Below are 14,816 nucleotides of genomic sequence, written 5' to 3' on the forward strand. Positions count from 1 at the left end.
ATGTTACATTTTAATTAACACACTTATTTGTGATAAGCAGAATAAAGCCAGTTGTCCTCTTACCCTGTTTGCTACATAAGTATGCCTTTAATAGCTGTCTGTCATTTACTTTTGCCTTAATGATGATTAAGTGATTCCTTGGGTCAATATGGTGTGTGACCCAATGCTGTTAAATTATAGCTAATAGGTTGCTTAGTCAGCCTAAAGTTATTCTTCTTACAGTAGTTAGCTGTTTACTCACTGTATCCAAATCACATGAACTGAAATGACTATGTTTTCCTGCCAGAACCTGACATTTTGGTTTCACTTCCTCTTTGCATACACTGCAAGGTCAAAATCCGTTCCATTACCTTCTTTTCTGTGTTTTTGATAGGAGCCATCTGAGACCAGTTGTGGAGTTGGATAATTATTCTAACCCTAAAAAGTATTTTGTAGCTGAAAGAGAAATTCACTTTTACAATAATCAGACTAACTAGTAACCAGTGTGTGTATTGAAGGGGTAATTCTTTCTTTTCTTTGTTAAATTCTGCAGGTTGTTGCTTATCACTACTGTCAAGCTGACAACACGTACACGTGTCTTGTACCAGAATTCGTCCACAGTGTTGCAGCTTTACTTTGTCGTTCAAATCAACTAACAGCCTACAGAGATCTTCTAATAAAAGAGCCTCACTTACAAAGCATGCTTAGCCTGAGATCGTGTGTCCAGGATCCAGCAGCAGCTTTTAAAAGGGGAGTGTTGGAACCGCTTTCAAACCTCAGGAAAGGTAGGTTAAGCAGAAAGTGGCAACTGAATCTGAACTGCAGAAAAAGTGAAAAAAAAAAATTAAGAATATGTATTTTGATGCTCTAAGAGAAATAAGTAAAGCAAAACGCTCCTGGAGAAAGGGATTCCTTAATGGCGGTCGTTGTAACAACAACGGGTAGCTTTTGAACCATCGTTTGATTTTTATTTTTTTTTTTAAATAAAATTCTATGAAACTTTAATATTAAAGTTTTTTTTTTTCCCCCAGAAAACTCAAGGATACCTTTGTACCCTGAATTTAAGGTTGGCACATTTGCATTAAAGGATTTTGTTTTCAGATGCTTTTGAGTTTTGTCACACTTCTTTGTTTTGTAATTTTCTGCGCCTAAACACCTGCAGAGTGGATGTGGTTTTTTTGCTTGCTTTTAAAACTGATATGGCAGTTTTCCAAGAAAGTGTGTAACAACATGATTTTTATATTCAAAAAAAAAAAAAAGCAAACTCCTTGAAAACAGCAAGCTTCAGAGTATGTGCCAGCTTGAGCAGGTACTTGATACATGGCAAGATGGGGAGATTTGCCAATGTGTGAACAGAGCATGTGTCATTCTCATGAAAACTGGTTTGCAGTTCTTGAATTTTGTTGACAGTCAACAAAATTCCTGTGAAATCCATTGGCAAATCTTATGTTTACCCCCAGGATTTTCATCCTTATCAAGTGCTCAAAATGAATATTGCTAGTTTCTTGAGCTGTTGCAAAATAACTTCTTGTTAGAATTGGAAGTGTAAACCAATGCCTTATGATTTTTGCAAATTGTAAAATATTTTGTTTGGTAAGTCAAAGGATAAATCTTTAAGTAAATAGCTAATAATCAAAAGCAGTGTTAACTAATAGCTTAAATAACCTACATATGCCTTCTTCCCATATATGTGCATCTCTTCAGTTAACAGCCTTGTTTAATCTTTTAACTCTTTTAAAATCGGTTGTGAAATAGATCCATAATAATAGTGCAGTAAAAAACACTGTTGTGATTGCTTCTATTTATAGTCATTTTATGGCAGTGTTGTTTTATATCTCTTAATGCTTATAGTTTCCTAAATAATGCTTGAATCCTTAAGACATATTGCTGCATATAAAGGTAGGTTTTTATTTCTTGAATGCTCAACATTTGGGGATTAAAAATGCATCACTTTTAATGATGTAGGAAAATCTGTATTCATCCTTTCCTTTTCTCTAATTTCCATATTTCAGAGCGGAAAATTCCTGAGGAAGACTACATAATTTTGATAGATGGTTTAAATGATGCTGAATTTCATAAACCTGATTATGGTGACACAGTTTCTTCATTTATCTCAAGCATAATCTGTAAGTTTCCTCCCTGGCTGAAGCTCATTGTGACCATAAGAACTAATTTTCAGGTAAATACACCTTTTAACTCTTCTCTTACTGTCAAAGACCAAGTGATCTTTCACATTGGTGCAACTGCATTAATAGGAAGAATACTGAACCATAGAGTACCAGGTTGGAAGGGACCTCAAGGATCATCTGATCCTACCTTTCTTGGTAAAAACACAGTCTAGGCTAGATCTCCCAGCACCCTGTACAGCTGAGTCTGTCCACCACTTCTCCAGGATAGTATTCCAGTGGCTGGTTTTATGGGAATTCAGAGTAAAGTCTCTTGGTTTGGTTTGTTTTTTTTCCTTCCTTCTTTTGTTGTTGCTTGTTTATTTACAGTGCAAAAGTATGATATTGGAGGCCTCTTTTGTTTAGAATTGCTTTCTTGAGTATGCCAGTAGAATTGATAATACAAGAAGTGGTGAAATCAGACAAAGTTTGCTTTAGCAAAGCCATCACAGAGATACTGAATTTTTGTAATCTGTTTTGTGCTCATTAAAGAAGAGAAATACAGCAGAGATGTGTTGTTGAGTTTTTAGTGCTGGAATACTGTAATGCCTGTGTGTTGGGTTGGTTGCTTTGGTTTTTAATTTCCTTCTTTTTTTCTCCTTCTCCTCCTCATAGGAAGTAGTACGTTCACTGCCCTTTATTGCAATATCCCTGGACAATTTTCCAGACAACAAAGAAATTCATGAGGATTTGAATGCCTATATTCAGTACAGAATTAATAACAGCCAGGAAATTATAAACAACATATCTTTAAATGGAAAAGCTGATGCAGCTATTATTGGGAAAGTGAGTAACCACCTGATCCTGAGAAGCCTGGGATCTTACCTCTATTTGAAACTCACTCTGGATCTTTTCCAGAAAGGTCACTTAGTAATCAAAAGCGCAAGCTACAAGGTTGTTCCAGTGTCTCTATCAGAGCTGTACTTACTTCAGTGCAATATGAAGTTCATGACAAACTCCGCTTTTGAGCGAGCCCTGCCCATATTAAATGTGGCACTGGCATCCCTACATCCCATGACAGATGACCAGATTTTCCAGGCTATTAATGCAGGACAGATAAATGGTGAACAGCAGTGGGAAGACTTCAGCCAAAGGATGGAAGCCCTTTCATGTTTTCTGATAAAAAGGCGTGACAAAACACGTATGTTCTGCCATCCTTCCTTCCGAGAATGGCTTGTTTGGAGAGCAGATGGTGAAAATACTGACTTCTTATGTGAGCCAAGGTAAATGAAACCTTCACTAAATGATGTTCAAAGAACTGCAGTTATCTTTTATGTAATCGTTTGAATTACTAAATATACATTTTATCTCAAATTTCAGAAGGATTCAGATCTGTAGAATTGTGTTTTATCTGTGGTACCTGCAGTGTACTGTGAGATGAAACAAGACAAAAGGAGAGCAGTTTACAAATCGGTGTCGAACCTGTATTGGTTCTAACATAGGCCCCTGGTGAGGTGACAGTAAAGAAATATTAGGAGTGTGTTTCAACTTTGAAATTTGCCTTTTTTCTCTTTGCATTATGTAAAGAATATTGTTTAGATGAAGTGGTGTGTTTCAGTAGTCTGACAAAGAAAGCTGAGCTATTATGACAGGCATACAGATGTGTTAAGATATTTACTGAAAGTATAAAAGCAGTTCTCTCAATCTTTTTTACTAGGAATGGACATGCTTTACTGGCTTTCATGTTTTCTCGACAAGAGGGAAAGTTAAACCGTCAACAAACTATGGAACTTGGTCATCATATACTTAAAGCTCACATTTTTAAGGTAAAGTTTACAGCTTAATAGGTTTTATGACCTATTCATATGAATGAGTCATAGAGATTGTCCTCCGTGTTGCTTTAATAATTTATTAGAAGCTCATAAGAAATACTTGGTAGTGCTAACAGACAAAATACTAACTTCCCTTTATGCTGGTGAGTTGTAGATTTGAATAGTATTTCTAATCCTATAGAGAGATTTCCTGTTATGTCTCGTCTGGTAGGGTCTCAGTAAAAGGACTGGAATTTCTTCCAGTCATCTTCAAGCCTTGTGGATTGGTTATAGCACTGATGGACTGTCTGCAGCCCTTGCTTCGCTGAGAAACATCTATACCCCCAATGTGAAGGTAAGATAATAAAGCACTTGTGTGCAATCAGTGCTTCAGCTGCTTCAGCAGCACTGGTAGTGTAACTATTAACCCTTTAGAGGAAAAAAGCCACCACTCTTTGCGTCTGTAACTGAACTCCTTTATAACCAGTCTTCGTGAACCTTTTTAAACCTGTTGTTGAAGTCCAGTGAAGTTTTCCTTGATAGTTTTGCTGGAAAGAAGGTTCTGACCCTGATTTTGATGTAACCATGCTCCACAGCATAGATAAATGTGTGGATGCACTTTCAGGGGGTCAGATGTACCACCTGATTTGCTCGGCAGACTTCAGCCATGTTTTCTTGTAAGGGAGAGTATCAAGGGGAGATGTAAAAGGGGAGGTACTGTGAGAGTGAAAGGATGCAAGATGTCAGAACTTTGCATTATTGTTTGAATCCCTGTATTATGGATAGGGAAATCTAAGTTGGTAAGTTGCAATTCTAGCCAATTGCTAAGCCTTTTGGTTGGAACTTTGTGCGCACATGCACACACACACTTGCATGCTCTGATAATGCTTTTAGAATCATAGAATCCTAGAATGGTTTTGGTTGGAAGGAACTTTAAAGATCATCCAGTTCCAGCCCTTCCGCCACAGGCAAGAACACATACCATTAGACCAGGTTGCTCAAAGCCCTGTCCAGCCTGGCCTTGGAATGCCAGGGATGGGGCAGCCACAGCTTCTCTGGGCAGTGAGATTGCTTTTTACGCAATCTGGTTCTCTGTTAATGGAGTCAGATACATAAATCTGCAGAGTAGCAGCAAGTCGCATGGATGGAATTGTCATGAGAGAGTAGTGAGTTTCAGGGAAGAGGTAAGTTTTCTATTAGAAGTACACACTAATAGAATAATTATTTGCTAACAGACAATTTTAAACTTTCATATTGCTAGATATGTGATAAAGTCAATGTCTGCCAATAAAATCTCCATCAAAATTGGGAAGTAACATACGAGTATTTGAATCAAGATGTCACAGTCTCTTAATAAATTCAGACAAATCTGAATAAAAAGTTGTTTAAATTGAATTTTAGGTGAGTCGGCTGCTGATCTTGGCAGGAGCAAATGTGAATTACAGGACTGAAGTCTTAAATAATGCTCCAGTGCTGTGTGTTCAGTCACACCTTGGACATGAAGAAGTGGTCACTCTTTTACTAGAGTTTGGAGCTGCTATTGATGGAACTTCAGAAAATGGGATGACAGCACTTAGTTATGCAGCTGCTGCGGGTCACATAAACATAGTTTCACTGCTGTGCAAAAAAGGTGCAAAGGTAAGCTCATGCACAAAATTGCAATGTTTGCAGTCAAAAAAATCATGTAAAGACCTAAGAAAATTGTTGATTACATAAGTAGTATATAATTGGGGCAGGGTATGGGGAAGAACGTCTACACAGGCTTCTGTGAAACAGTTTCACATGCCACCCATCACAAGCCACTGGCCCCTCCATTCTGCCAGTTTTAGGTCCACCTCACTGTGTACTTAATGTAAGTGTGTACTTCATCAGCTTGTCCATGACTATCTTATGAGAGACAGTGTCAGAAATCTTACTATAGTTGAGGTAGATAACATCCACAGCTCTCCCCTAATCTACAAAGCCCGTCACCTTGTTGTACAAGGCTGACAGGTTGTTTAAGCATGACTTCCCCTTAGTAAGCCCATGCTGACTACTCCGAATCACCTTTTTGTCCTTCATGTGTTTGGAAATGGTTTCCGAGATAGTTCTTCCATTGCCTTCCCAGCAACTAAGGTGCGGCTGTTTGGCCTATAATTCCCCAGATCTTCCTTCTTGCCCTTCTTGAAGATAGGAGTGACATTTACTCTCTTGCAGTGCTTGGGAGTTCTTCTCATGGTCTTTCACTTGACTTTTTAACTTTGAACACCTTTTTTCCCTCCACCTACAATGCAGGCTGACTATGTAGACAAGAAGGGCCAGTGTGCTTTGGTCCATAGCGCACTGAGAGGGCATTGTGATATCCTTGAGTACTTGCTCAATGTTGCTTGGATAGCTCCATCCCAAGAACAGAATTCATTAAGAAGAAGCCAGGCGTTGCAGCAAGCTCTAACAGCAGCTTCCAGTATGGGACACTGTCAGGTAGGTTTGTAGTTCATATATGTCCAAATCTGTTTGAATTTATCAGAGTTGCATAACACTGCTTGCAGCTATTTTTGAAAGAAGTCTGGAGAGCAGAACTATTGAAACTTCTGGTATTTAAAGTAGTGTGCACTCTTAGCAGCAGTTGTAAATGCTGTAGTTAACTATCCAGTTACATTATTTGTTTCAGGATGTGTTTATATGTAATTTTCTGTGGGTTTTTTCCTGTCTGTTCCTAACTGGTTTTCTGTTGTCCTAACTCCGTAGTGATAACGATGATATTCTGTATCTGTGATCCACTGTAGCATGTTTCTACTTTAGGATGATTTCTGGGTTCTTTAGGGTTTTTTTTCATAGTATAACAAGTTGCATATTGCACATACTTGGACATGCTTAAATTTTTAACCTGGTGCACATATCAGGCTATAGACTTCAGCTTTCTTCAGCTTAATGTCACTTTAGACAGAAATTTGGGGGTGTATGTATGTATATGATAACTGTCAGCATTACAGTACTATTCAGTAAAATGAACACTAAAAGTAAGCAAATAAGAAATACTTAAAATGGTTTAGATAATACAAGATAATACAAGTATGTCTTCTGTTCACCGGAAAAATAAACCTGAACTTTGGCATAAAAGTAATTGGTAAGTAAAGATACTTGAGTAAAGATCATACTAGGCTGATGGGATTTCCTGTGTATGTATTGTGATGTGCCAAAAGTGGAAACTTAAAATCTCTTCAATAAAACCATTTCAGTATTAAGTTCTTTTAAATCTATTCTTTAAGTGCCATAAGGTCTGGTCTTTAGAGTCGTTTGCATGATTCAAATACAGAAATGCCTATGTGCAATTAATTTATTATATAATTTATAAGCCATCACTGTCTCACAATATAAATTGGAGGATTCTGAACTATGATTAACTTGAATTAATGGATAATTCCTTTACTTGTAAAAGTTGCTATCCATGACTCAAATGAAAATAGTCAACTGCTGAATATCAGCAAAATAGGTCACATTAATCGTAGTTACTCTTACCTGAAAATGTCCATCTTTCCCTGGTTTTAGGAGTGGGATGCGTTATTTTTATTTTTGGCACTGTTTGCCTTGATTGTTGTGGTCATACAGGAGCTCATTAAATCATAATAATGCAAAACATCCTGAACCAGTTAACAGAAGGGCGCTAGGCTTTATTTTTAAACTACTTTCAATAACAGTCATCTTCAGGTCATACTAAAAATCATACGGACCTTGCTTTGATGGCTTATGAACAATATCTATTCATTTTCTTTGATTCATGTGCATTGTTTTAAATCTTTTATCCTTTGTTATGTTGTGCAAGTGATGGTTTAGTGACTCACATCTCTGCTAACTGATCTTGACAGGTGGTTTGTTACATCTTGACAATTGAAAAGGATCATGGAATAGACATCAATGACACTGATGCCTTGTGGGGAGAAACAGGTATTTTCTTTCTTCTGTTTTCCCTAGAGTTGCTCATTTAAAAAATAACAGATTCTGATTTTTTGAACTTAATTCTCTGTGGTAGAAGTTGTGGGAAATACCAGTTTTAATAATAAAATGCAGAGTATAAGTGTAGAGTTTTTAACTTAATAAATCCACTCCTCTCGTATTGGAGAGTTATTTTGTATTAAAATCACTGAAAATTACTGACTTCCTAATTAAATTGGAAATTATATGTGGAAATACAGTGCTTCGAGCTGCAGTGTAAATTTCTTAGGATTATCTGAGAATTTTTTTTTTTGTTGTTGTTGTTAATTCTCATTTGTTTGCAAGAAATGCGAGGCAGTTGACTCATTTATTCGAACGAGACCGTGGATGAAAAGACATCCCTCTGTGTGGGAAATACCAGATCTTTTTTTTAAGACAGGCTGTAAGCTGTGCAGGCTGCAGCTGGAAGGTTTCCTGGTTAACCATATGAGTAGCATCTCAAATTCGTTTAAAAAGCTGAGATTGTACAAGCAGGTGTGAAAACCATCTCTTTTAATTATTGTCAGTAACCTCTTCACATACCGAAGAAGCAAACGTTCCTAATTCCTGTGCATGTACAGAACTCTTGTTGCAAATACAGTGAATTCCAAACCCCATACATCTCTTTCCAAACTAATTTTCCTTTAATATTTCTTGACAATGTTTTGTATTTAAGTTCTTTATGTATTGGATATCTTTGCTAATGAAGTAAGTACTTCCTTATGCAGTGCTAAGGTGGCAAAGGTCTCTGTCCAGGTAACTGTGGGCAGTTCCCTGCAGCATTTTTTTGCTCTCTGAAATAGAGAGTAGTAAGTCTGAGGCAAGAAAAACACGTAGAGTGAGTCAAGGTAGTCACAGGTTTACCATTACATGGAATATTCAGTTAGCGAATTGTCCTGGGTTCAGCAGTAGCAGTCATTTTTCCCCTTCTTGGTAGCTGGTGCAGTGCAGTGTTTTGACTTTCAGCTCGGGAACAGAGCTGATAACAGTGATGTTTTGGTTTGGCCAAGGACTTTGTGAGCCTCATGCTCTGCCAGGGAGGAGGGGAAGCCGGGAGTAAGCAGAGACAGGACACCTGACCCAAGCTAGCCAAAGAGGTATTCCATACCACAGCACGGCATGCCCAGGATGTAACTGGGAGTTACCCGGAAGGGCTGGGTGACTGCAGGGTTGGAGGAGGCATGGGTCAGAGCTTGGTCGGGCTGGGGGGGGGAGTTATCAGTTGGCTGGTGGTGAGGTGTTGTATTCTCTTCCTTTGTTATTTCCTTTATCATTATTATCATTGGTGGTAGCAGTAGTGATCTGTGTTATACCTTAGTTACTAAACTGTTCTTATCTCAACCCGTGGGAATTGCATTCTTTTCGATTCTCCTCTCCCTCCCTCCGGGAGTAGGGGGAGGGCAAGAAGAGGGGGAAGTGAGTGAACGAGTTACCTGACTTGGTTTAAACCACAACACGAATGTACAAAATTTATGTGGAAAGAATTCTAATTTATATGCTGCTGGAATCTGCACAGTTTTGTATGTGTGGGTGAATTTATGTTTGCATTGTACTGAATGGTTCTTTGCAGCCTATTTTGCAAATGGGAGTATGATGTGGAACTGGATAGTGGTAAAATTAGAAGGATGAGGCAGATAGAGTGAGGAGCGCATTTTTAAAAAGGAAAAATCCATCACACATTGAAATAGCGTAGAACAAACTTTAAGATCATTCCTTTTCATGTAGTGACATGTTCCAGAACAGCTTGTTTCTGTTCATATATTTGTACTGCTGTTAACCTGCTTGAATCCTGAGTTGGTTCTGCTCATTGTGGAGGCTGTTTCAATAGCATTTTATATTGTGAGTCTTTAGAGGGAAAGACAGCTAGAGATGATCATTCCCAGTATTTTAGCCCATTAACGGTGCTGAAGGCCACATTTGCATGAAGTACAGGTCCAAGGCAAATTAAATAGCAAATTCAAGTGGAGCAGATAAAAAAAGGTCATGTAACAGATGAAGTTTGAGCATGTTCAGTGGAAGACTTCTAAGTGTTATCTGCATTTCCCTAGTTTACCCTTTTCAAAATCCACATTAATCTCAGTTGCAAAAAACTAATCTTAGGTTAAAGATGTCTCTGAGATGTTTTCCAGCCTCATATGTTCTGTACAGATTAGCTAAATTTGAACATCACTTACTGTCTAGTAAAAATGATAGAAAATAGCATCTCTTTTGTTGCTCTCAACTTTTGCAGAGTACCATTAGGCAGATCAGTCATATTTTGGAGTAGAATAGATGGAATTCCTGAGCAGAGTTTAGCCCTAATGTTGTTAAAGCTAGCTGGAGGAATTGTTTAGTCATCTTATACCCAGGTTACGTATGGGGAGTTACACTGTTGCTGTAATGTTAGTTACACTGTGAGCTAAAATGCTGCTACTGACAGAATAAAAAATGTGAAGTTTTTGAATGAGATGATTTGTTTTCCCTTTGATGTTGGTATCTGTAAGAGTTACTTTCCAGTTGTTCAGATCAAAACAGTTGATGTAAATGTAACATAGCAAAATACCAGTTGGTAAAGAGTGAATGGGTTAGATATTGTAGTTCTAAAAAAAGGAATGTGCTGCTTCCTGCAGTGTTTGTAATTTCATTCACTTGCAGCATTTGTAGCAATTGAAATAAACTATCATGTTTGGAAATGCTGAAAAAAGAGTAACAGGAAATTCACAATTTGACCGACTTCTCATGGGGAAACTCTGTGGTATTAGGATTTAGAAAACAGAGGGGCTAGTCCTGTGCTGATTGTTGCAGAAGTCAGTGTGTGAACCCATTTTCTGAACAATATTAACATTACTGATGATGCTTTAACACAACAACAAAAAAGCCACTTTAATTTCAAGCTCCATTTAAAACACACAATAAGTTGATGGGAAAAGGGGAAAAAATCATGATGGGGAATATACTTTTATTTTCAGCCTTCAGTGAGTGTCACAGTGAAAAGGTGTATGATAAGCTTTAAGAGAAGGTGGCAAGTTGTTTAAATGTGCAGCCTTACAGCAACACTTAAGCATTACAGTACTGAGTCCCACAGTATTGGTGTTGAATATATGGAAGCCTGCTTTCTCATAAGCCACATATTGTGAACACAGATGTGCAGTAATTTGTATCTTATGAATGTCTAAAAGATCAAAACAGTGGTTTTAATTCTGTGCTACATGGACACATTTGCTGTTACACTGTGTTGAACTGTTCTGTCTCCAGTGTGTGTAGGTGTGTATATGCAGTTGTGATACGCTGGTGTTTCCAGACAGGGCTGAAAAAGTAGCTGCTCATAGTAGTATCTGTGTTTAAAAGCCGCAAAGTTCCTGCATTTTAGGTAGAGGTCAAGAGCACTCGCTTTTGACAACATACACTGTTCTGTTCGAAGAAAGATTTTTAAGGTGATTAGAATGTTGATGTCTCTTGTGTACTGGAAAATGTACAGTAATCCCCTGAAGTCTAGAGCAAGGGTTAACACACAGGAATTAGAACTATTAATTCATAACCTACTGTGCTTTTCACCATGAAAACCAGGGAAAACAGTCTCAACTAGTGCAGAATGAAGCTAAATTGTCCAAGACACAGGCTTTCTGCAGGGATCTACATATCTGATGTTTTATACTAAATCACAGCTAGGGATCAGGTAAAACATACTTCCTGAAACTTGAGTTACAGTCCCTTTGCTGAATCCAAGAGCTGTTTCCATCTTCACCTTTAGGAAGGGCCAGATGGAAAGAGATGAAACTTTCTTGCCTTGAAAAAAATGATTAATGAAAAAGAAACTAGAACAGCCAGGTGGGTTTATCCAGAATGTTCGTAAAGATTCCTTTAAAGGTACAGCCTGTGCACATGATACAGGTCTTATCTTTGAGAATCATTTCACACACATCCCCCATCCTCCCCTCCCCCCCCCCCCCCCCCCCCGTGGTTTATTGACTTAAGCTGATTCTGACTAATTCACTTGAGGCTAGAAATAGTTTATGGCAATACTACAGAGCAGCAGAGTTGAAAAGATTGGGGCTTCAGTCACACTCACATAATGTGCATGTGTTAAAAAATGTGGTAAAACAGGAAAGAGATGATGTTGATGAAAATGCTTTTCTTAGCTCTGACAGCTGCTGCAGGAAGAGGGAAACTGGAAGTCTGCGAACTACTTCTTGAACGTGGAGCTGTTGTGACGAGAGCTAACAGGAGGGGGATTCCGCCACTTTTCTGTGCTGTGCGGCAGGGGCACTGGCAGGTCTGACACATCTTTGTGAACTAAACAGATTCCTTTGGGAAGCTGTCCTCGATTCCCCCCATCTTTATTCCTGTTATAAGTTAGTGTAGATTTTCTAATGCGTGCTTGCATCAACACCAAAGGAATGCGTTCAGAAGCTCACTTTTAAAGTTATCCAAAACGACAGATACTGGTAAATAAAGAAGCTGTGGCTGCCCCATGCCTGGCAGTGTTCAAGGCTAGACTGAATGGGGCTTTGAGCAACCTTGTCTAGTGAAAGGTGTCCCTGCCTATGACAGGGGGTTGGAACAAGGTGATCTTTAAAGTCACTTCCAGCTCAAACCATTCTGTGATTTTATACAGAGGATTAAAAAGTATATCAACTGTATGACAACCTTGGTTATAATGTACTTGAAAAATAATAGATGAGAGTTAAAATATTTCCTAGACCAAGAACAGAGGCAATTTCACATTCTCCATACTGCTTCTCTATTAATGGAGAGAGAACCTTAAGAGTCAGGAGCCTTCCTCATGCTGGCCATTCCTGTCTGGAGAAGGCTCTGAATTGCAAACAGATTTCTCAGTGATTGTTATAAATAACACCTTAGTCCTTTTCTTTAAAAGTTCATTCTCTTAAGGATAAAATTTGCCAATTTATTTTTAAATTGCTGTTTTCTATTTCAGATTGCTAAACTTCTAGTGGAGCATGGGTCTGATGTGAATTTAAGTGACAAACAAGGCCGAACTCCACTTATGGTGGCTTCTTGTGAAGGACACTTGAGCACTGTGGAATTTCTGCTTTCTGAAGGTAGAAAATAAATAGTGGTTCAAGGCTGCACAGCTGTACCAGAGACTGCATCTCTGTGAGTTCAGTAGTTTTGCTTATTAAACAGGACATCTTTATAACAAACATCATTTTCATTTTACAGGTGCAGCTATTTCCTCTCTGGACAAAGAAGGACTGACAGCTTTGAGCTGGGCATGTCTGAAAGGCCACAGGGAAGTGGTTCAGTATTTAGTTGAGAAAGGTGCAACAACTGATCAGACAGACAAAAATGGACGAACGCCCCTAGACCTGGCAGCTTTTTATGGAGATGCTGATATTGTGAGTAGAACTAACAGCAGGAAAACAGCTTCTGTTAAAATTTTCATTAATACAGACCAAAGCTCAGAAGAAGTATTGCCAACAAACCAGGAAGGAAATCTGAGGAAGTAGCAAAGATGCTTACACTGCTAGCAACTGGACTGCAGTGCAAGCATTTTCTCAGTGAGGTTTTGGTACAGAGGTAGTGATGGTAGAAGTCCAGCATTATCCCATTATGTTTTACTGTCTGCTGTTGTATGCAAGTCTTTTAAATCTCAATCAAAAGGAGCATTTACAATTTCTGCTTTGGATGAACTGGAATTAAGAAAAAAAAGGAAAAGGAGCTTTTTCAGACATGAAAGGAAAATACTTTTTTTTTTTCCTTCAGGCTCTGCAAAGCCATCAAGGTGACCTGGCAGGGTCAGCTGGGTGCCTTCATGGAACAGAGATTCCAGATGAGAGGTTTAGGAAGAATAATATTGCCAGAATAGATGAAATGCAGAAAGATTTTGCTTCTTCATCATAAGGCATCATTAGTTGTCTTTGATAGGTATTTGTCATGCTTTCCATGACTGGGAAAGAACTGTTACAAATGCTGATGCTTTTCATCTTGCAAAGATGGCACTGAGCACATCTCAGTGTTACTGTCAGCCTGATAATGTGGAACTACAAGGCCTGAGGTGAAAATTCACTTCTCAATTTGTTTCACAGGTCATTTCGGAAATAGGACAACTGAAGTTCTTTTTCAAGTCCTGTTCCTTTCTCGCATAGTACCTTCTTCCTCTGTAGTGAATGTTAAAATGCAAAAATTTAAGGTGAATTTAAGGCATTTTAGGTGAAGTTTTTCTGAATCTGAAATGGACCGTGACTGTAGCTGAGATCAAAAGGATACAATAAGGTTAAAGTCTGTATCTTTGAAATTACAGATTTATTTTTTTTTAGTGTCTATTTTGTCCATACGCTTCAAAACTCGGTAACAGTTAGTGTAATGTTATACTGTACTTGAAGCTAAAGCCACAGGGCCTGCACTGCTGCTCTGTTCTCACTGCATTCATTACCCTTGGGCTTGAGTTGCTGCCTCTGCCTATTGGCACGCAGATCATGACCAAAGGAGGAAAATGGAGGGATTAGGTGGTAGCTTAACTATCCCACTGTTCTGCCTCTCCTACCAATGTTACAAGGCCTGTCTTGTTTCTCTTCACAGGTGCAGTATTTGGTAGAGAAAGGAGCAATGATTGAGCACGTAGACCACAGCGGCATGCGGCCACTGGACAGAGCTATTGGATGTCGTAACACAGCTGTAGTGGTTATGCTGCTGAGAAAAGGAGCTAAACTAGGTTAGTAAAACTGGCCTGTACTCAAAAGCAGCAACTGAATATCTGCTTTGCTAGAATTACTGTCATTTTTGTAGAGTAAATAAATAAATCTGGAAGTGCACACTAGATTTTTGCAGATTGCATGGTTTGCAGATGCCTGCGCAAGAGAAATCTGTCTCTTAAAGGCAGACACTCAAGACTCGCTTCAGAAGTGAAGAAATGAAAAGCATTGTGTTCTTTTCTTTGATGTGTTGATGAAGAGGTTTGGAGGAGTCAGTCTTTACATGGTTACCCTATCATGAAGGAAATGATGATTGCACCATTACTGATACTTAATTC

The 14,816-nt window shown here is 38.5% G+C and overlaps 1 protein-coding gene across 8 annotated transcripts in view; it reads left to right on the plus strand.

The window, feature by feature from the left end:
* The window catches only part of TANC1 (tetratricopeptide repeat, ankyrin repeat and coiled-coil containing 1), an 85,766-nt gene that overhangs the window by 64,457 nt on the left and 6,493 nt on the right, over nucleotides 1-14,816 (plus strand). For all 8 annotated transcript variants that reach the window (XM_061446412.1, XM_061446403.1, XM_061446395.1 and 5 more), the window contains 12 exons: nucleotides 533-764; nucleotides 1,992-2,158; nucleotides 2,760-3,367; nucleotides 3,802-3,910; nucleotides 4,128-4,250; nucleotides 5,297-5,533; nucleotides 6,170-6,355; nucleotides 7,741-7,819; nucleotides 11,965-12,098; nucleotides 12,762-12,885; nucleotides 13,007-13,182; nucleotides 14,366-14,498. In XM_061446412.1, the coding sequence (XP_061302396.1) occupies nucleotides 533-764; nucleotides 1,992-2,158; nucleotides 2,760-3,367; nucleotides 3,802-3,910; nucleotides 4,128-4,250; nucleotides 5,297-5,533; nucleotides 6,170-6,355; nucleotides 7,741-7,819; nucleotides 11,965-12,098; nucleotides 12,762-12,885; nucleotides 13,007-13,182; nucleotides 14,366-14,498 (2,308 nt within the window). The remainder of the gene's footprint in view (nucleotides 1-532; nucleotides 765-1,991; nucleotides 2,159-2,759; nucleotides 3,368-3,801; nucleotides 3,911-4,127; nucleotides 4,251-5,296; nucleotides 5,534-6,169; nucleotides 6,356-7,740; nucleotides 7,820-11,964; nucleotides 12,099-12,761; nucleotides 12,886-13,006; nucleotides 13,183-14,365; nucleotides 14,499-14,816) is intronic.

Source organism: Pezoporus flaviventris, unplaced genomic scaffold, assembly GCF_033815535.1.
Source record: "Pezoporus flaviventris isolate CSIRO_AGI_PZ_B2104156 unplaced genomic scaffold, CSIRO_AGI_Pfla_v1 ptg000001l, whole genome shotgun sequence".
In the NCBI taxonomy this organism is placed as follows: Eukaryota; Metazoa; Chordata; class Aves; order Psittaciformes; family Psittacidae; genus Pezoporus; species Pezoporus flaviventris.